Genomic DNA, 22,098 nt, shown 5'->3' with positions numbered 1-22,098 from the left:
GCATACACTTGCACTTCCAACGAGTGAGGCCTGCCCTGTTACCGCTAAACCATCCATTCAACCCACTAGAAAATTTTAAAAAACCCATTTGGCAGTAAGGCCAAGGTAGATGGCTAGCTCCATTAACTTATCTTTTAAAAAACATACTATCAATCACTAATCTCTAGTTAACTACACATGGGTTGATGATATTACTGAACTTGTTATCTTAGGGGCGTGTCCTGCGTTGCATATAATCGAATGCGGGGGCGTATCATGTTGGCTTCGCAATGTGTACGCTAAGCCATAAACATTCAATGGCTCTTAAAAATCAACTATCAGATCAGACATATATTCTATAACGACTGCATATTTAGCTAAAAGAATATGCCAGGTTAGCAGGAGCATATTAGCCAGGTGAATTGTGTCACTTTCTCTTGCGTTTTCATTGGCACGGCAAGTCAATGTATATGCAACAGATTGGCCGGCGCTAAGTTGCCGAATCTAACGTATTATGACATAACCATTGAAGGTTGTGCAATGTACAGGAATATTTAGACTTATGGATGCGCACCAGCATTAGAATAAACATAGGGAACGCTTCTGTATTTCAGCTGAAAAGACATAAACTCATTGTTTTCAGAGATGATAGTTTCGCGGAATTTCGACCAATCATTTAATGACAGCTAAGGCTCGTATTTATCTGTGTGTTAATTATGTTATAACTACGTCTAAGCTAGTTGTGATTTGATAGAGGCAGATCTGACTGAGCGGCTGGTAGGCAGCAGGCATGGGGGCTCGTAAGCATACCATTCAACAGCCCTTTCGCTAGCGTTTTGCCAGGCAGCTCTTCGTTGTGCATCAAAGCATTGGCTCTGTTTAGTGACTTCAAGCCTATGCAACTCCTGTTCATGGCGGCGATGATTAAAAGGCTGTGTAGACTGATGTAAATGGGCTAGCTAGGTTAGGCAGGGAGTGGTGCGCGCTTAATAGTGTTTCACGTCAGCGGCTCCGTGGGGTGAACCGCCTTCTTGATCAATCGTGGAGAAGACCTTCCCTTGCTCAAGGGTATAAGTATTAGAAAGGTATATATGCATCTGTGGAGCAGGCAAGTCTCTCCACGTGCCAACATTTTTCTGTTCTTATGTGTATCTACTTTGTGTCTTGTATATATTATATATTTTGTATGTGTTGTATATATTGTTTTTCCGCTTTAGGAATGCACTTTGGCAGCAGAGTGGTGAAAAGTTTTTACTTGTTACTAGATTTGTCATTCAGTGAAGCCACTAGATTCCATCATGCAAACACTGTAGAAAAAATCACCAAATGAACTTTTAATATCTTTAAGTTAACTCGCTGGAATACTACCAGGGAGTATAGTATGCGATATGACGAAATACAATCACATTAGACACACACACACAGACGAAATGCATCGTAAACCAATTGATTTGAGTCTCTATCTGCAGTAACTGATCTCAATTCGCTGTTGTGTCTTTTTCTTCGTGATTTCAGCGTCTTTGTGAAAAAAGGTTGTAATTCCCCAGCGCAGCAAAACACAGAGGGCCATTAGCGACATCACGTCCAGCTCCTCTCCGTCACCAGATTAATTCCTCTGAATCATTTGACAGGGCGAGAGGAGCAGCAAAGCACACCCAGCTGCAAGCAAGGAAACAAATAGCGTTAGAATATGGTGTCTGATACTGAAAGGCTAATTAAAAAGCAGTTGCTCCCTGCATCCAACACAAGGAACTTTGATCGTTATTAAAAGGGCAGTGGGGAGAACACAGCCATTTTATAAGCCATGGAACATATTTAAGCTTCAATTCAGACAATCAAAAGCTTACAGTACAAATGAGGCCACGTGAGTTTAGCTGATTAAAATAATAAGGCAAGAAGCACACACCTAAGTGGACAAAATGCTTACAGCACCTGGTATTCAAGGCATAGTCTCCCACATTCCAAAGTAATGTTACTAACCAGCGACCCGAACCGGCTTTAGCTTAGCTCCTAGATCGAGAGAAATGAGATACAGACAGGGATTGTAGTTTCAGCATGTAGGTAAAGACGTAAAGCGAAGGAATAACTCTTGTACACATAATGAGAAGGTCAAAAGTAGGAGTTCCTGATAAACCCAGACATTGCCACTTTTTATACCAATTTAACGCATAATAAGGCAAGTCTAATGAAGCGACATTCTCGTGAGTCACTCAAAAAACTTATCATGGACGGCAAGAAATTATGCGAGATAATAACTGGTGGCCATCAACTTTATTTAGCCCAGTAGTTTTGGAGATAGAAGAATCTCAACAATATTCAATATTAACACTTGCTACATTAGTCAGAAGACAGAGGCAGACAAGTCATTTCAGCCTTGTATGTGGCAGAATAAATGGACTAATACCATACTCGACATCTGGATCCATAAGTCACAGAGTCATTAGAACAAATTCCGCTGCAGACATACTATCAAATATAGCCACGAATTAAATATAGCAACAGTAGCTCTGAATGCTTGTATATACACACTAATTAGCAGTCGACGCAATCATGTTCTGTGCTAGGAGGAGCGCATGTATGGACAATATCCTATATTGGCTAAAGCGCATGGGCAGCTTGTAGACTACAATCCATGACTGCGGGTGTGCGCGCGTTATCGACGACGCGCTACTCAACTACTCTCTTGATTGAAGTATCCGAGTCGTTGGTCTATAAGAGCATTACTCATTGCTGATATTGGCCAACATGAAATGTTTCCAGCAAAATCCCAACATGGGTTCGCTACAAACAAATGCTCTTCCACCTTATAGATTAGATCACACCTTTCGCAATTGTGTTCCAGAAAAATCTCTTTAAAACTGTACTTCAATTAGTATCTCCATACGCCACATAGTTACCTCCATAGAGGTTTATGTCACTCATTTTACAAAGACATCACGGGGAGAGCGGGGATAACAGTCTAGTACCCCTCTCGAATCCAGTTATAAAATTATGCTATATCGAGATTTACCTACAATTTGGGAAATTTACGCAGGGGTCAGCACAAACCAAGAGTGCACATGGTCTTGAAAAAAAGCTCATCGCCCTGAGGTGTGAGCTCCGAGCCTTCTTGATCACGGTAGCTCCCTTGCCAGGTAAGTATGACGTATATCACCAGTCGGTGGAGCAGTTAAGTCTCCTCCAGTGCGATACATTTTCGTCTAACGGTAACCACTTGCGGTGTATCTGATAATATCACAATCACTTTCGACCTATGCGTTGAAATGCCTGCTATTTATGATGATAACTGAACATTGCAGACAGCGTGGTGAAAAAGTTGTTTATTTTGGATTTTATAGATATCAAGATGAAACCACCTCAGATTCACATCTATAGACAAACATGAGAGTAAAGAAAAAATCACCCGCTAATGCAAGCTATTTAATATCTTAATTAACCTGTCTGATATCACAAATGTATGCGTATGAGAAATACAATAATTCACAATCGAGCATCACCACAGACAAATGCATGAAACGCAATTGATTTATTATCGATAACATCTCACATTCTCTGTGCTTTTGATTTATTCTGTAAAAGAATGTTGGTTGTAAAAGTTCCACCATGGAAAAACACAGGGCCATCAGACATCAGTCCAGCTCTCTCCTCACCACATTAATTCCTTCTGTCATTTGAACAGGGCGAGGGAGCACAAAGGGCACACACAAGCTGCATTCAGCAACATATATTATTGTGCTTATTTCTCCGCTTATTAAATAACGAGTGACAAGTTTGCGTCGCGGTGACAACAAACTCAAGGAATCCTGCTGTGAGAGAAACGTATTAATATAGGGCAGGGAAGAACTATCCATATCAAGCAGAATTTAGAGCTCAATTCAGCATCAAACGCTTACTACAAGGCAGTGGTTGCTGATTAAATAATTGCAGAGCACACATCAGTGGACAAAATGCTACAGCACCTGGTATTCCCAGGCAGGTCTCCCATCCAAGTACTAACCAGGCCCGACCTTCGTCTTTTAGCTTCGAGATCAGACGAGATCGGGTGTATTCAGGTCGGTAAGCAGTATAGCGAAGAACAACTCTTTGGTATCACCATATAGCGCAAAGTGAGTCTGATAAACAGACAGTGCATTTTCCACCAATTAGATAAGCAGCTTGGAGCTTTGGGTCATCAAAAGGGAAGAATTCCATATACTTGGTAGCCATCACTTTTTAGCGCAGATAGTTGGATGAAATAACAACAAACCTTGCTAACATTTGCCAAAAGCGAGGGCACATATTTCAGCGCTTGTGGGAAATTGACAAATACAATGAACTTCTGAATAACCATCATTAGCAACAATTTCCCATGGCAGCTAAGCCTACTAGCCCAGAATAAATACACAAAAGCTGAATGTTGAAAACATTGCATTGTTCTGTGCTAAGGAGGAGCGCATGTATGGGACAATTTCATATTGTAAGGCATGGGGCGCGTATGACACATCCCATGACTGGGGTGGGGTTAGACCGGCTTCTCAACTATCTCTGAATTGATTGTTTCCACCTTTTGATTAAGTCCACCTTTCGATTGGTCCCACAAAATTCCTTTCAAAAACTGACTTCAAAGAACTCATAAGCACAAAAGTCAACCTCAAGGTTTATGAATTACAACAAGACATCAGGAGAGAGGCGCGAACGAGTCCCCCACTACCATAATTAGTCAATCGAGATTTCCGCATTTTTGGGAAATTCGCAGGGGTCAGCACAGCCACATTGGCACTGGCTTTGAGCTCGCCCTGGGTGAACCGTCTTGATAACGGTAGCTCATTTGCCGGTAAGTATGACTTATACAAATGGTGGAGGGCAAGTCTCTCCAGTGGCCCAATTTTCGTCTTAACGGTAAACCACTTTGTGTTTTCTGAAAATACCATTTTTATCACATCCAACTTCGACCTGCGTGAAATGCCGATTTAGGATGCAAGCTTGCAGACAGAGTGGTGAAAAAGTTGTTTATTTTGTTTAACTGATTTATATTCAGTGAACCACTAGAATTCCCATCATGCAACACTGTAGAAAAAATCACCAATTCGCACTCTCTTAACCTCACTCCTTAATTACATTCATGTCTGATATCACAAATGTATGCGATATGACGAAAACAATCACATTCAACATCACACACAGACAAATTGGTCATGAAACCAATTCGATATTCTTATCGTTAAACATCTCACATCTCTATGTGCTTTTGATTTACTCCGTAAAAAGAAGGTTGTAATTCCACCATGGAAAACACAGGGCGCATCAGACATCAAGCCAGTTCCTCTCCTGCACCAGCATTAATTTCCTCTGATCATTTGGAAACAGGGCGCTGGAGCACAAAGCACACACAAGCTGCATTCAGTAACAAAATTCTTATTTGGTCTATAAATAAAAGGCAGTTGCTCCCTGACAACACAAGGAACTTTGATCGTATTAAAAGCGAGCAGGGGAGATCCATGCCCATCTACTAATATAGAGTCGTGCAAATATTAGTCAATTCAGCGATCAAACGCTCCTTACATATCAAGGCAGTGTTCGCATGGCGATTTGAGAATAATGCATGAGCATGGCCAATCCCGCGCTATGCGGTGGAACAAAATGTTTATGGACAGCACCTGGATATTACCAGGCAGTCCCCCATCCAAGTACTAACCAGGCCCGACCCTCGCTTGGCTTCGCGATCAGATGAGATCGGCAGTATGTATTCAGGGTAGGTAAGGGGCCGTAAGCGAAGGGAACAACTCTTGGTTAGACCTAACATAGATTTTAAGCTGGATTGTACTGAATAAACAGTACATTGCATTATTCACCAAATTTAGATAAGCAGCTTGAACTTCGGGTCACTCAAAAAGGGGAAGAATAGTTACATATACTGTAGCCATCACTTTTTAGCACAGATAGCTTGGACTTCTAAAAAATATAAATACAAACAAACCTTGCTAAATTTCAAAGTGAGGGCACATACTTATCAGCCTTGTTAATGGAAAAAATTGACAAATACAATGACTTCTGACAATACATCATTATAGACAACAATTTCCCATGCAGCTAGCCTACTAGCCCCATGAATAAAGTACACAAAAGCTGCTGAAATTTGAAAAACAATTGCATTGTCTGTGCTCAAACTGAAGGAATGCGCATGATGGCGACAAACATATTCATGATTATGTTAAGCAGCGATGGCGGGCGCATATGACACTCAATCAATGACTGTGGTTGGTAAAGAAGCGGCTTCTCTGCCCTAAACTTAAACTCTTGGATTATGAAGTACCAGCGTGGCAATATATTACCAATCGCTGCATTTTCGCAACATCTGACATATTCCAACACAAAATGCCAACAATGTTTCCGCTACAAACAAATGGTTTCCATCGGCATTTTGAGTTAGTTCGCTCACATCGCTTACCGCGATTGGTCACAAAATCTCTGCCTTACTCACAGAGAACTGACTTCAAAAGAGTTTGTAGGGCATCCACAGTCACAAATTGCAAACCATCAAGGTTATGATTAAGGCAACACTCGAAGACGACATCAGAGAGAGCGAACGCGAAACGAGGTCCCCACATACCTAATGAGATTTTACCACATGAGATTTCCGCATTTGGAAATATTCTTCGCAGGCGCGTTAGCCAGGGCCACAGTGCAATGGCGCGTAGCTGTAGCCACTTTGCAAGGTGAACGCGCCATTTACTTGATCAATCCGAGTCAGTTGCATTTCGTCGCAGGGTAATGGTTATAAGACTTATACACATCGGTGGGAGGCAAGTCTCTCCAGTGCCAACATTTTCGTCTAACGGTATCATAGTTGGGCTGCATTGATGCGCTCAAAATTCCGACGAGTTCGACCTTATTTATTTTCTCTCTACGCAACAGACCATTTCTGATGAGGAGTGTTTCTGCATAATTCACTTTGAAATCCACTTCTGAGATCGCATGCCAGTAAAAGTCCCAGTGTTAGGAATGCAGCTCTGGCTGTGAGACATGTAGTTGCCGTGACAGAGAAGTATTGTTTTATTTTGTTTACTAAGAATGGAAATTATTTATCGCAAAGTGAAGCCATTACTAGATTTCCCATCATGCAACACTGTAGAAAAAATCACCAATGACTTTTTAATATCTTAATTAATAACCTTTTGTTCAATAGGAGGGAGCTGTTAGCACTATTTATTTTTTTACAATTTCAAAATTAAACTGCCTCGTACTCAATTTCTTGCTCGTACAATAATGCATATTATTATTACTAATTGGAATAGAAAACAATCTCTAGTTTCTAAAACCGTTTCTGAATTCTGTCTGTGGGTGAACCAACACTCCTTTCTACAGCGAAAATCATGACAGGACAATGCGAAGGTCAGAAATCTAGCTATGTTCCACGATCAGTTTAAAGCCTGTGTGTGCCTAATGGGTCGAAATGCCACTGCTTTACTTTCTTCTCCAACACTTTGTTTTTGCATTATTTAAACCAAATTGAACATGTTTCATTATTTGAGGCTAAATTGATTTTATTGATGTATTATATTAAGTTAAAATAAGTGTTCATTCAGTATTGCTGTAATTGTCATTATTACAAATACATTTAAAAAATCGTCMGATTAATCGGTATCGGCTTTTTTGGTCCTCCAGTAATCGGTATCTGCGTTGAAAAATCATAATCGGTCGACCTCTAATTCAGTTGTACATTTATATATATTCACATTCATTCTAATGTGCAACCTAATCCAGTGATTGTCATGCATTGTGGGTAGACAATTAGGCTGTTACATTTTACTGTTAATATGACTCTAAATATACTGTAATACCCACTAGTAGCCATGTATTAGCCTAAAAGTTAATGTAATCTCCATAAACCGTTGCAGTTGTAGCCTACCGCCCAGTGAGGCCTATGCAATCGCAATGGCCAATGCGCATTTCTCTCGCTCTGTAACTCAAAGCCATATCAAATGTCTTGGTTGTAAAATAGTTGCTATTGAGCTCAAAATTGAGAGTTGATTATTTATTTTTTGTACAGAAAGCTGAGAACCTCCTTAACTGTGGACAACAGGATCGCTGTGTTTTCCCCGTTAWTGGATTTTACAATGTTATACAATCAGAACCACTTTTTCCTGGGTAAGGAGAGAGTAGCTCGCTCAACACAGCAGCAGGACCCAGCGAAAAAGGTACAGGGGCAGGCAGACATTTTCATTACAAGAATCATGAGGATAATTTACCTTTCTGTTGAACCAAATCATGGTTTTAGCCTCCTAGTGTAAAAATGTGTGTCAACATTTTTCTTGCACAAGCAAGTCAAAGGGTCGCAAAATGTGACTAAATGTGACTGACCGGCTCAAATCGTTCTTGTGTGGCAACATTTGAAATGGTGTTTTTTTACATTGGATAAAAGTAGACTCAGAGCTACAAAATGGTTTATCATCAAATCAAAGTTTATTTGTCACGTGCGCTGAATACAACAGGTGTAGACCTTACASTGAAATGCTTACTTACAGGCTCTAACCAATAGTGCAAAAAAAGGTATTAGGTGAACAATAAGTAAGTAAAGAAATAAAACAACAGTTAAAAGACAGTGAGAAATAACAGTAGCGAGGCTATATACAGACACCGGTTAGTCAGGCTGATTGAGGTAGTATGTACATGTTGATATGGTTCAAGTGACTATGCATATATGATGAACAGAGAGTAGCAGTGGTGTAAAAGAGGGGTTGGTGGGTTGTGGGTGGCGGGACACAATGCAGATAGTCCGGTTAGCCAATGTGTGGGTGCACTGGTTGGTCGGGCCAATTGAGGTAGTATGTACATGAATGTATAGTTAGTGACTTTGCAATAGTGAAGGGCCTGATATAGCAGAGAGGAAGGTGGGTTGGAGAGAATGATGTGGAAGCAAGAAGAGATACGAAAACAGAAAAAGAAGGTGAAACTGATCTGTGTTTAGAGATGTAGTGTGGAGAAGAGGAAGCGAGCGAAGAGCTGCAAATTGAGTCCGGACATAATACAGTACACACAGTTGTAGACCATGGTGAACAAAATTTTTTGCAAACTGTTAAATTCACTTTTGAGAAAATGACCTTGGAATGTTTTAGGTACTGTACTCATGTCTACACCCATTCAGCGTCATTCACACCCTCTTAAGTTTAGCCCCACCCGTCTCTTTAAGGATTGATCTTAATGTATTTACAACAGCAGTCAAGCACCCAAGCTAACTTGCTAGCTACTTCCAGACATCTAAGTGAGAGAGAACAGCTCTGCGAACATTGCCCGCCCTAGCAGAGCTGTTATGTTATCCAGAGCGTTGGTGACTGCAACTGTGCTGTCAGATTGTTCCATTCATAAATTCCGAGCGTTTCGCGTTCAGAGCGCACACGCCGAGCTCTGGCCACGAGTTTACTGATGTTTACTGACACGGCCATATTCACCAGTTTTGAGCATTGTAAATTCATCAGTTATTCTGCGCTCTCTGGCACACTCAGCTAACTAGGTCAACAATGAACCATAATCCAACTCGTGATGTCACTTCTACTGCTTTAAACTCCTCAGCAACGTGGAGAGCAACACTCTGCAGTTTTAATACACAATACATTTATTTTATTTTTAATACCTCGTTAGACAGAATTACCTAGACATACTGACCAGCTCAAATAGACAGAAACGTGCTATATATTGCAGACCAATCCAAACTCATCTCCGGCATGTCCAGCCCACTCATTATCTCAGCCAATCATGGCTACGGAAGGTTGTTGTTATTACTTTGGCTAAACCAGCTGGACTCGTAATTTAACACTTTATTCCTACTTACAGATGGCATACACGTTTGAATTTAAGGCACATGAAAGTTCACATGTTCCAGAAGCATTGATGCCAAAAAAACACATTTTGATTTGAGCCCTGGAGAGAGGAGAATGAAACATGGGGATGTAAAGGAGAAACATTGGAAGGATACTCAGGCAGAGGGAGGGTGACAGGCAGGCAGGGGGAGACATGGAGGGAGCGGGAGAGACTGGAAGAATGGAATGAGACGGGGAGGAGGGATGGGACCTGGGGAGCAGGGGAAGAGGGAGTTTTTCTGTCCGACTGCGGCTCTCCCCTACCTTTTTATTGACAGCTGGATGCCTCTTTTGTAGCTCTGCGAGCTACTCAATCACACAGCTGATAGAGGCCCGTCACTCTTATTCTCTTTTTCTGGAGCAACACACACACAACGCCGACTCTCACGCTCTCGCTCTATTCATTCCTTTCTCTGACACATCCAACACATACTGAAACTATAAGACCCCCAATTCACATGCGCATTTAAGTGCCTCGCAGACCCTGTTAAAATATGTCAGAGCACTCCCAATCAATGAGTCCTAGAATTAGAGAGGTAGGGGGAGAAGAGGACAGGTTCTCAGTGTGAGTGAGATCCTTTTCCAGTTAAGCCCATGATTGCTGATTGTTCCCTCACAGTGAGGAGCCAGCTTATCCCTGAACACACACACACTCACACACTCACACACACACACAGAGCCATCCGCCAGTAAGCAGAGGGAGAGATAGATGGAGAGAATGTTGGAGGTGCTTCAATAGGGCTTTGTCCTCCTCAACACGCCCCCTGTGTGTTTGTATGGGTGTGTGTGTACAGCCCGGTGTTCAGCAGGTCCATTGTGACTCAGGGTTATCTGCAGCTGTCATCTCTGTAACAGACGCCTCCAGTGACAGACAGACAGGCACACTTTCTCCTGTTGTCCTCTGTTGTTGTTCACTTTGTTGATTGGCGCCGACACACACAATAAATAGCCTCGGTCATCAAAGATTGTGTCCTACATTGTTTGGCCACGAACAGAATAGACAAGGGAAGAAATGGCAGCCCTGAGAACATCATTGGCCTTGCATCGATCGTGAGATTCTTGTCATTCCTGGGATGAAAAGGGGGAATAGTTGTCATTGTTGGTGAGGGCAGAGACGTGACAGAGACAGACASTGGCCCGATGGCTCAGTTTCTAGGTGAGAATAACAGAACAGCGAGAAAAGAAAAGAGAGAAGAACAAAGTGTGGAATGTGGCGATGTCCTGCCATTGCCTCAGGATCAACGCTAGAGTCAAATACTTTATCACAGACAGTCTAGAGCTGTGGCTTTGTGGAGAGATGGGGAGCGAGAAAGGGAGGGAGAGAGAGGAAGAAGGATGGATAGAGAGAGAGGGGGCAGGAGGGGAGGCGAGGGAGAGGTAGAGGTGGGGCGAGAGAAGCAGATATGAGAGACAGCATCACACAGTGTTCATACTGACCTCTGTCAGTCTAGATCACAGGGTGTCATCTGAGTGCTACAGGTCAGGTTAAGTGAACCTTAACACTTGCACTGTGGCCTCACTCYCTTCTTCTCTAGTGCTCTGCAGTAGGCCAGGTGTTAAGCATGCTTAGCCTCAGGGTTGGGTAGGTTACTTTCTAAATATAATCTGTTACAGTTACAAGTTACAAGTTACCTGTCCTCAATTGTAATCAGTAAATTATCTTTTGGATTACCCACACTCGGTAACGTAATCTGATTACTTTTAGATTACATTCCCCTTAAGAGGCATTAGAAGAAGACAAAAAATAATATTACTGATTTGAACATCTATTGCAGGAAAAATCAGTGTTTAGAGTTTACGTAGCTGGCCATAAATGGATGTTGCATTTTACTTTACGGGTTGGTTTTGTAGGCTTCTACTAACCCATTGCTTTATTCTACAAATAATAATACAATCCGGCCATTTCTTTACATTATAAACCAAAGTCAGATTTCCAGTCGTTCCAATTAATTKAATACCTGTTGGTCTTCAAGAATAGGACTTGGAAATATGGAATTATAGATTAGCCCAATTTYTTTACCTGAGCATAACCCAAAAACKAAGGACTTATTAGCCTACTCTGTTGTTAATGATTTTGTTGTCATGGAGGACTGATTTGGGCTCATTGCTTTGAGTTGAAAAGTAAATGCGGCTCTCGGGAATATAGCATGCTTTGAGCACTGCCGAAAGGTGTTATATACAGTACACGCGGTAAGGAATGCCGTAGGGTGCATTTGCCAAATGGCTATTGTTGACCTTTTTGTTGGTGACACTTTGATGTCGGGATAATTTGCAGATGTTTAAGAGTTTGAGAATGTGTCCGTAAGGGAAAAAAATCTCCCCCCCCCCTCCCTATTCACGACTCCCTGCACGGAGCAGCGTTTCCCAGTGGACCAGAGAGAGAGGTACAGTAGCTAGTTCATTAAAGCAAGGGATCTTAAAGCTGATGTAATTATCGGTGCCTKTGGGCTCTGGGTTCGTCTTAATGCATGCTTCAAACTGGCCAACTCTCTCATAATTGCATTTAGGCACAGAGAAAGAGGGAAGGAGAGAGATGAAGGGTGCGGAGGGAGAGCAGTAACCTGGGAGACCAGCTGTGCCTGGGCAGCATATTATGGTCTGTTGACCTGAGGACATGGCTACTGCACGTGTGCAGATGGAGCCAGAAAGTCTCAATCCCTACCCTCTCYAATAAAGCCCATCGAACCAGATATGATCTCACTGTATTGAACTGAGGGGTTCAGAACACTCACTGGTCCGGTCCTGGAGCTCCACTATAGGAGAATGGACTGACTCCTRTTGATTGGACTTGGATGAGGAGTAGAGGTAACACTCGGGAGCGAGGATGGCTGAAAATGCCTTGACCCGGTACYGCTGTGTACTTCTGAATCCATGTCAGCCGTTGAAATATCYGTTCTCTGTGTCAGCCTACGCGGAATCCTTGTCATATTCGGCATAGTGTATTATTTTCTGGAAGTAGCTGCTTATGGCTGGGCTGTACAGTAGCACTGGGAGGTCACAGGGAAGGGAGAGGTGATGGTAGGCCAAGGTTTCTCCCTCTCGCTCCCCCTCTGTCAGCAGTGTGTTGTATCCAGAGCCACTCCTGTATTCATGACCACAACACTCAGGCACCAGAACGCTCACTGCAGGATGCACAGTTGAGCCTGAAGGTCGGGCAGCAATTGTTTATCGGTTAATGTCTCTCGCTCCCTCTGTCGCTCTTCTTTCCTCTGTCCTTCTGTGTCTCTGCTCCCTGTGTCTCGCTCCCCCTGTGTCTCGCTCCCCTGTGTCTCGCTCCCCTGTGGTCTCGCTCCCCTGTGTCTCTCTCCCTGTGTCTCGCTCCCCCTGTGTCTCGCTCTCCCCTGTGTCTCGCTCTCCCCTGTGTCCTCGCCCTGTGTCTGCTCCCCCCTGTGTCTCGCTCCCCCCCTGTGTCTCGCTCCCCTGTGTCTCGCTCCCTGTGTCTCGCTCCCCCCTGTGTCTCCCCTGGTCGCTCCCCTGTGTCTCGGCTCGCCCCTGTGTCTGCTCCCCCCTGTGTCTCGCTCCCCCCTGTGTTCGCTCCCCCCTGTGCTGCTCCCCCCTGTGTCTCGCTCCCCTGTGTCTCGCTCCCCCCTGTGTCTGCTCGCTCGCTCCCTCGCTCGCTCTCTCTCGCTCGCTTCTCCCTCGTCGCTCTCTCCGCTCGTCGCTCTCTCTCGTTCCTCTCTTTTCGTTCTCGCTCCCTCCCTCGCTCTGTCTCGCTCACTCCCTCGCTCTGTCTCGCTCACCCTCCCTCGTCTCTCTCTCTCTCTCTCGCTCTCTCTCTCTTCTCTCTCTTCTCTCTTTCTTCTTCTCTCTCCTCTCTTCTCTCTCTCTCTCTCTCTCGCTCTCTCCTCTGTCTCTCTCTCGCTCTCTCTCTTCGTCTCTCTCTCTCGGCTCTCTCTCTTCTCGTTCTTCTTCTCTCGCTCTCTCTCTCTCGCTCTCTCTCTCTTCGCTCTCTCTCTGCTCCTCTCTTCTGCTCTCTCTCTCTCTGCTTCTCTCTCGCTCTCTCTCTTCTCTCTCTCTCGTCCTCTCTCTCGCTCTCTCTTCTCGTTCTTCCTCCGCTCTCTTCTTCTCCTTCTCTCTCTCTTCTTCACACACCTTGTCCTTGCAGCTCTCTCTACAAGTGCAACACATCAGCAGATAGCCAACTCCCTCATAGTCTTCCCATGGCTCCGATGCAGTCAGCAGACACACACACACACACGTTTGTAATAACTTAAACTTAGAGACTCAGCCTATGATTGAATCATTTATAGTTTCGTAAATGCAGGCTAGATCCAAGGCCTGTTGTGAGGTTGTTGCTTTTCGTCCCCGAAGGCCGTAATCAAATAAGAACTGATTCTATTACTTAAATGTACATTAGGATTAAAAACTGGGCTTGCAAATGTCAAATGAACGTGACTCGCTCCACTATGTAAAGTCCACTTCCAATGGCAGTTTGTACGTTAGGACAAACCTCAAACAAAATAGACTTTTCAATTTCCAATTACTGTTCGCCTATGGTGTTAGCAGACCCATAAGCACYMTCTAAATGGAGTTCTWYAAAGCTGATCTTACACRTGCCCGTTAGATGGATACCCTCTTCACTATGCTATAAGGAGACATCACTACCTCTTCAAGACCTGTCATCTATTCATACTGTGACTAAAGGGGACATTGCATGTATAATGGTCTCAGTACTTAGAGGAACTAAACATACATTCTAGTCCCAAAACAGTCAAATGTAGTAATGAGGAGGATGATAATGAATGAAAAATCCATGAGTTCAGTCCCCCTTCAAGCCCTGCTGCTGATATTTGCATTTAGTCTGTAAATGTTGCATTTAATCTCCTGTCAGCTTGTGTTTAGTGGTTGAGAGGACAGCTCACCTCCTGATTTCTCACCTTCTCTCTGTTTCTCTGTCTCCCTGTGTCTCTGTGTGTGACCTCCCTTTCTCTTACGAAATGGCCACGGGGTGATCACGAGCTGTGGTTGCTAGTTGCTCACCCTTGAATGAGACTGTGTGTCAGTGTCCCTCAGCTAGTATACGCAGTTGTTTGTTCAGCTGTCGTCATTACTATTCCTCACACAAATCCTCTTTTTCTTTACTGGAGTAGATGAGCGTTTTTGAAGCAGCAGTTTGAGACAACAAACTTGTCTCTGTTTTTAAGTAAAATGGATAATTGTGCGGCCGTCATAAGTCAGGCCTCACTTTGCTGTGAAATTCATGTCTCTCTTTCTCGCTCTCGCTCTCTCGCTCTTTCTCTTTCTCTTTCTTATCAAGGACAACTACACATTTGCCCAGCCGGGGATTCAAAGGAATGTCAAGGCTCTGGAGAAGTTGGTCAGCAGGATCGATGGTGAGCTTCCTCTCCTCTCTCTCTCTTAGAGAAACAGACGAGTAGGACAGAGAGAAACAGAGAGAGACAAGAGAGAGAGACGAGCGAGGACAGAGAAGAGAGAGAGACATGGAGACATAGGAGAGAGAGAGAGAGAGACAGTAGAGAAGACGAGGTAGAGATGAAAGAAGCCAGCAGGATTAGAGGACAGGAGAAGAGGCTGGATGACGCCCTGGTGAGATAGAGACGAGGGGGAAAGGACCACAGCCGTACGAGGACAGGAAAAAAGAGCGAGGGGAAAGGACCACATGGGAGAGAGGACAGTGAGAGAGAGCGAGAGACGAGAGGGACAATGACCACGTGAGAGGACAGGAGAGAGAGATGATGGAGCCCGACAGAGACCATCGGGGGGAAGAGGACAGGAAGATAGAGAGGAGAGACCCGAGATGCGAACACTGGTAAAGAGCCACAGGGACCGCCGGAGGACACGGGATTGTTAAACGAGACGGACCCGTGACTCCCAAGAGGACAGACGTAAAGAGAGCAGAGGACCACGGGAGAGGACTAGGAGAGAGAGAGAGATGGGAAATGGCCACCTGCATGAGACGAGAGATGCTGAGCGAGAGGCATGATGAGAGCAGCGATGCGATAAGAGAGACGAGAGACAGAGAGCAAACCCGAGAGAGAGAAGAACAGATTGACCTCAAGAACAGAGATAGATGGACGAGCGAAGGAATGAGCGAAAGAGAGAGAAAAGACACGATGATCGAGTAGAAAAGAAAGACGAGGGGACAGACCACAGGACGGGACAGAGAGACAGGGATAGGGATCCCACAGCGAGAGGACAGGTAGTGGAGGGACCACAGCATGAGGACAGAGGAGAGAGAGATGGGATACACGGGACAGTTAGAGAGAGAGAGGGATATGAACACAGATAGAGGGACGAGAGAGATGAGCGGGATAGGACCACAGCAGAGGACAGAATGGGGAGAGAGGGATAGACACAGGAAGAGGACAGGAGAGAGCAGTGGGATAGCACACTACAAGGAGAGTGACAGGAAGGAGATGCAGAGGTTCGAATAGTGACCCACAGGATGAGTGACGAGGGGAGAGAGACGAGGATGAGAGAGGGGCATTAGGAGCCACGGCCTGGAGGCGGACAAGACGAGAGCGCGCGGCGATAGCGGACCACAGGAGAGAGAGAGAGAGGCTCGATAGGATCACAGCCGAGGACATGGAGAGATGTAGAGATGTGCAATGAGGACCATGGACCAGGACACTGGAGAGAGAGGAGGATAGGACTCCACTAAGTGAGCCGAGCGAGCCAGGGGAGGACGAGACGAGAGGACGAGGAAGAGCTTGCCACTCGATCTTGCTGCACCAACACTTCTCCACGACGCACTTGACATTCTATGAATCCCGGGCACTGCGGCAAATCGTGTGTTAGTTGTCTTGATAAGAAAGAGAAAGTCGAGACGAGGAGCGAACGAGAGCGGGGAAGCGCGTGAGAAAGAGACAATGCTATTTGGAATGTTCACATATGCATAGAAGTGAGGCCTGACTTATGACCGGGTTCGCCACAAGTATTCCATTCTCACTTAATAAACCCAGAAGACAGATATATGTCTCTCTCTCAAACAACCTGCTGGCCCTTCAAGAAAGCGCCTCATACCTTCACTCCCCAGTAAAACGAACGAAAGGGTGCATTTATAGGTGTCGCGGAGCGGAGGCCATATTACAGTTAATTGACGGACAGCTGGTTATAAAGTATACTTGGGCGCTCGTACTGACGCGTCAGCGCCTGAAGTCATGTACTCACTAGTCCGCTAAGAGACACTGCACTTGAGCAACACACAGGTCATACTTCATCCTTTTTTCCCCTTCCGGCGATGATCGGAAAACTAAGAGTGCAGTGCAAACTTATAGCATACCATCCAGCTCCGTTTGATTTCAACCCCGTAGGCCAGTTTTTCGTTCAGGAGACATAGGTGGCGTCGGCACCTAATCGAAAGGAGGTCACCACACAAGACACAGAGTGACAGACAGTAGAACAGAGGAGAATGCGGTGCACGAAATCCAGGAGTGAGCTGTCCTTCTCCAACCACTAAACTACAAGCTGACAGAGACTACATACTATCGGTAAATTGCAAAGACATATTTACCGAACTAAATGCTATAATCTATCACAGCAGTGGGCCTTTTGAAGGGCGCGACTGCAACTCATTGGATTTTCATTCTATATCTATCATCGGGTGTGCACATCATTTGAATGTTTGGGACATAGAATGGTAGTTTAGCTTCTCTAAGTACTGAGACCATCTATACATGCAATTGTCGCCTTAGGTCACATGCAGTGAATAGTATGAAAGGTCTGTGAAGACGGTAGTCCTGGGATGTACTCCTTATAGACATAGTGAAGAGGGTATCATCCTAACGGGCATGTGTAAGATCAGCTTTAGAAGACTCATCCTATTTAGATGAGTGTTCACTGGGTTTTGCTAACACCATTAGTTGCGGAACAGTAATTGGAATTAGAAAGTCTATTTTGTTTGAGTTGTCGCTAACCGTACATAACCTGCCACTTGGAGTGCGACTTTACTATAGTGGAGGCGAGTACAGTTCACGTTTGATTTTGGCAAGCCAGTTTTTCATCCTAATGATACCATTTCAAGTTAATGAATCACGTTCTTCTATTGATTACGCGTTCGGGGACGAAATGCAACAACTCACAACAGCGCTTTGGAATCAGCCTGCATTCGAAACTATAAATTGATTTCAGATCATAGGCTGAGCTCTAAGTTTAGTTCATTACACAACGTGTGTGTGTGTGTGTGTCTCTGTGCTGCATAAAGTATGTGTGTGTATTGTCGTTGAGCGTGCGCATTGGTAGCCATGGGAAGTTACTTGAGGAGTAGTGAGCTATGCTGCTTGATGTGTTGCATTGTAAGCGAGAGCTGTAACAAGGAAATGTGTGGGGAGAGAGAGAGAGAGTGAGGAGGAGCGGAGAAGGGAGCAAAGGAGGGGAGAGAGAGAGGAGAGAGAGGAGAGAGGGAGCTGAGGAGAGAGCGAGAGGAGACGGGAAGGAGAGCGGGCGAGGAGCAGGGAAGAGCGATGGAGAGCGTGGAGGGAGAGAGGAGAGGAGCGAGCGGAGGGCGAGCAGAGCGAGGAGAGGAGCGAGACACAGGGGGGAGACGAGACACAGGGGGGAGCGAGACCAGCAGGGGCGGAAAGGCCCGTGAGCGAGCAGGGGAGACCACAGGGGGGAGCGAGACCACAGGGGGAGCGAGACACGCGACACAGGGGGACGGAAGCGAGAACAGGGGAGAGAGCGAGACACAGGGGGGGAGCGAGAGACACAGGGGGGAGCGAGAGACACAGGGGGCGGGAGCGAGACACAGGGGGGGAGCGAGAGACACGGGAGCAGGGGGGGAGCGGAGCACACAGAGCAACAGAGGGAGAGAGCAGAGAGGCGACGACGAGGGAGCGAGAGACATTAACCGATAAACAATTGCTGCGCCGACCTTCAGGCTCAACTGTGCATCTGCATGTGACGTTCTGGTGCCTGAGTGTTGTGGTCATGAAATACAGGAGTGGCTCTGAGTACAACACACTGCTGACAGAGGGGAGCAGAGAGGGAGAAACCTTGGCCTACATCACTCTCCCTTCTCCTGTGACCTCCCAGTGCTTACTGTACAGCCAGCCATAAGCAGCTACTTCCAGAAAATAATCACTATGCCGAATATGACAAGGATTCCGCGTAGGCTGACACAGAGAACGATATTTCAACGGCTGACATGGATTCAGAAGTACACAGCGGTACCGGGTCAAGGCATTTTCAGCCATCCTCGCTCCCGAGTGTTACTCTTACTCCTCATCAAGTCCAATCAAAGGAGTCAGTCCATCTTCCTATGTTGGAGCTCCAGGACCGGACCAGTGAGTGTTCTTGAACCCTCAGTTCATACAGTGAGATCATATCTGGTTCGATGGGCTTTATTGAGAGGGTAGGGATGAGACTTTCTGGCTCCATCTGCACACGTGCAGTAGCCATGTCCTCAGGTCAACAGACCATAATATGCTGCCCAGGCACAGCTTGGCTCCCAGGTTACTGCTCTCCCTCCGCACCCTTCATCTCTCTCCTTCCTCTTTCTCTGTGCCTAAATGCAATTATGAGAGAGTTGGCCAGTTTGAAGCATGCATTAAGACGAACCCAGAGCCAAAGGCACCATAATTACATCAGCTTTAAGATCCCTTGCTTTAATGAACTAGCTACTGTACCTCTCTCTCTGGTCCACTGGAAACGCTGCTCCGTGCAGGGAGTCGTGAATGAGGGGGGGGTATTTTTTCCTTACGGACACATTCTCAACTCTTTCACACATCTGCAAATTATCCCGACATCAAAAGTGTCGACCAACAAAAGTCAACAATAGCCATTTGGCAAATGCACCACTACGGCATTCCTTACCGCTGTGCTACTGTATATAACACTTTCGGCAGTGCTCAAAGCATGCTATATTCCCGAGAGCGCATTTACTTTTCAACTCAAAGCAATTGAGCCCAAATCAGTCCTCCATGGACAACAAATCATTAACAACAGAGTAGGCTAATAAGTCCTTAGTTTTTTGGGTTATGCTCAGGTAAAAAAATTGGGCTTAATCTATATATTCATATTTCCAAGTCCTATTCTTGAGACAACAGGTATTCAATTAATTGGAACGACTGTGAATCTGCGACTTTGGTTATAATGTAAGAAATGCGGATTGTCATTATTTATTTGTAGAATAAAGCAATGGGTTAGTAGAAGCCTACAAAACAACCCGTAAGTAAAATGCAACATCCATTTATGGCAGCTACGTAAACTCTAACACTGAATTTTTCCTGCAATAGATGTTCAAATCAGTAATATTATTTTTTGTTTTCTTCTAAGCCTTTAAGGGAATGTAATCTAAAAGTAATCAGATTACGTTACCGAGTGTGGGTAATCCAAAAGATAATTTTACTGATTACAATTGAGGACAGGTAACTTGTAACTCTGTGTAACTGTAAACAGATCTATATTTAGAAAGTAACCTACCCAACCCTGAGGCTAAGCATGCTTAACACCTGGCCTACTGCAGACGCACTAGAGAAGAGAGAGAGTGAGGCCACCCGAGTGCAAGTTTATGGTTCACTTAAACCATGACCTATAGGCACTCAGATGACACTCTGTGATCTAGACCTGACAGAGGTTCAGTATGAACACTGTGTGATGCTGTCTCTCATCTATCTGCTTCTCTCGCCCCACCTCTACCTCTCCTCGCCTCCCCTCTGCCCCTCTCCTCTCTATCCATCCTTTTCTTCCTCTCTCTCCCTCCCTTTCTCGCTCCCCATTCTCACAAAGCCACAGCCTCTAGACTGTCTTGATAAAGTATTTGACTCTAGCGCGTTGATCCTGAGCAATGGCAGACATCGCCACATTCTCACACGTTGTTCTTCTCTCTTTTCTTTTCTCGCTGTTCTGTTTATTCTCACCTAGAACTGAGCCATCGGGTTCCTGTCTTGTCTCTGTCACGTGCTCTGCCCTTTCACCAAACAATGACAGACTAATTCCCCCTGTTTCATCCAGGAATGACCAAGAATCTCACGATCATGCAAGGCCAATGATGTTCTCAGGGCTGCCATTTTCTTCCCTTGTCTATTCTGTTCGTGGCCAAACAATGTAGGGACCAGACAATCTTTGGATGACCGAGGCTATTTATTGGTGGTGTTGGTCGGCGACCAATTCAACAAAAGTCGACACAACAACAGAGGACAACAGGGAGAAAGTGTTGCCTGGTTCTGTTTCTGTCACTGGAGGCGTCTGTATACAGAGGGATGACAGGCTGCCAGTAACCCTGGTCACAATGGACCTGACTGAACAGCTGGGCTGTAACACAACTACCCATACTCAAACCACCCATGGCGGGCAGTGTTCGAGGAGGACAAAGCCCTACTTTGAAGCACCTCCAACCATTCTCTCCATCTATCTCTCCCTCTGCTTTACTGGCGCGGATGGCTCTGTGCTGTGTGTCGTGAGCTACGATGTGTGAGTGTGGTTGTGGTCCAGGGATAAGCTGGCTCCTCACTTGAGGGAAACAATTTCAGCTCAATCATGGGCTTATCGGGAGAAACATTTCCCTCACACCTTGAGAACCTGCTCCTTCCTCCCCCCTACATTCCCCTGCCTCTCTAATTCTATGGAACTCACTTGTATTGGGTAGTGCTCTGACATATTTTAACAGGGTTTGCGAGGCACTTAATGATGGCATGTGTATTTGGGGGTCTCTTATAGTTTGAGTATGTGTTGGATTGTGTCAGAGAAAGACATGAAGTAGAGCGAGAGCGGAAACGGTCGCGTTGTGTGTAGCTGCTGTCAAGAAACAAGGAGAATAAGAGTGACGCACAGCGCGTGAGAGTAGCTCTCGAGAGCTACCAAAAGAGGCATCCAGTGTCAATAAAAATAGGGGATGAGGCCGGCAGTCGCGACAGAAAAACTCCCCTCTTCCCCTGCCTTCCCACGGTCCCCTATCCCATCCTCCCCTCTCATTCCATTCTTCCAGTCTCTCCCGCCTCTTCAACCTCCCATGTCTCCCCCCTGCCTGCTGTCACCTCCCCTGCCTGAGTATTCGCTACCAATGTTTCTCCTTTACATCCCCATATGTTCGATTCTTCCTGCATCCTCCCATGCTCGACTCATAAAATATGTTTAGTTATACGGAGGCCCATTCAATGCGCATATCTGGATAACATGTGACTTGTCATGGTGCCTTAAATTCAAACGTTATGCCATCTGTAAGTATGAGATAAAAGTGATTATTATTAATATTACAGTGTACAGCTGTTAATAGACCCATTGTTAATAAACAATACAACCTCCGCTAGCCATGATTGGCTGAAGATAATGAGTGGGCTGGCGACAAGTGCTCCAGACGCGAGATGAGTTGATTTGCGTCTGC

The 22,098-nt window shown here is 45.2% G+C and overlaps 1 protein-coding gene across 4 annotated transcripts in view; it reads left to right on the top strand.

The window, feature by feature from the left end:
- tbc1d22a (TBC1 domain family, member 22a) overlaps window positions 1-22,098 on the top strand; it is a 188,177-nt gene that overhangs the window by 101,692 nt on the left and 64,387 nt on the right. For all 4 annotated transcript variants that reach the window (XM_023969491.2, XM_023969488.2, XM_023969489.2 and 1 more), the window contains one exon: window positions 15,073-15,148. In XM_023969491.2, the coding sequence (XP_023825259.1) occupies window positions 15,073-15,148 (76 nt within the window). The remainder of the gene's footprint in view (window positions 1-15,072; window positions 15,149-22,098) is intronic.

This window comes from Salvelinus sp. IW2-2015, linkage group LG24, assembly GCF_002910315.2.
Source record: "Salvelinus sp. IW2-2015 linkage group LG24, ASM291031v2, whole genome shotgun sequence".
NCBI classification, from domain to species: Eukaryota; Metazoa; Chordata; class Actinopteri; order Salmoniformes; family Salmonidae; genus Salvelinus; species Salvelinus sp. IW2-2015.
The sequence above is the reverse complement of the archived record's forward strand: the minus strand, read 5'-3'. Positions and strand labels throughout refer to the sequence as shown.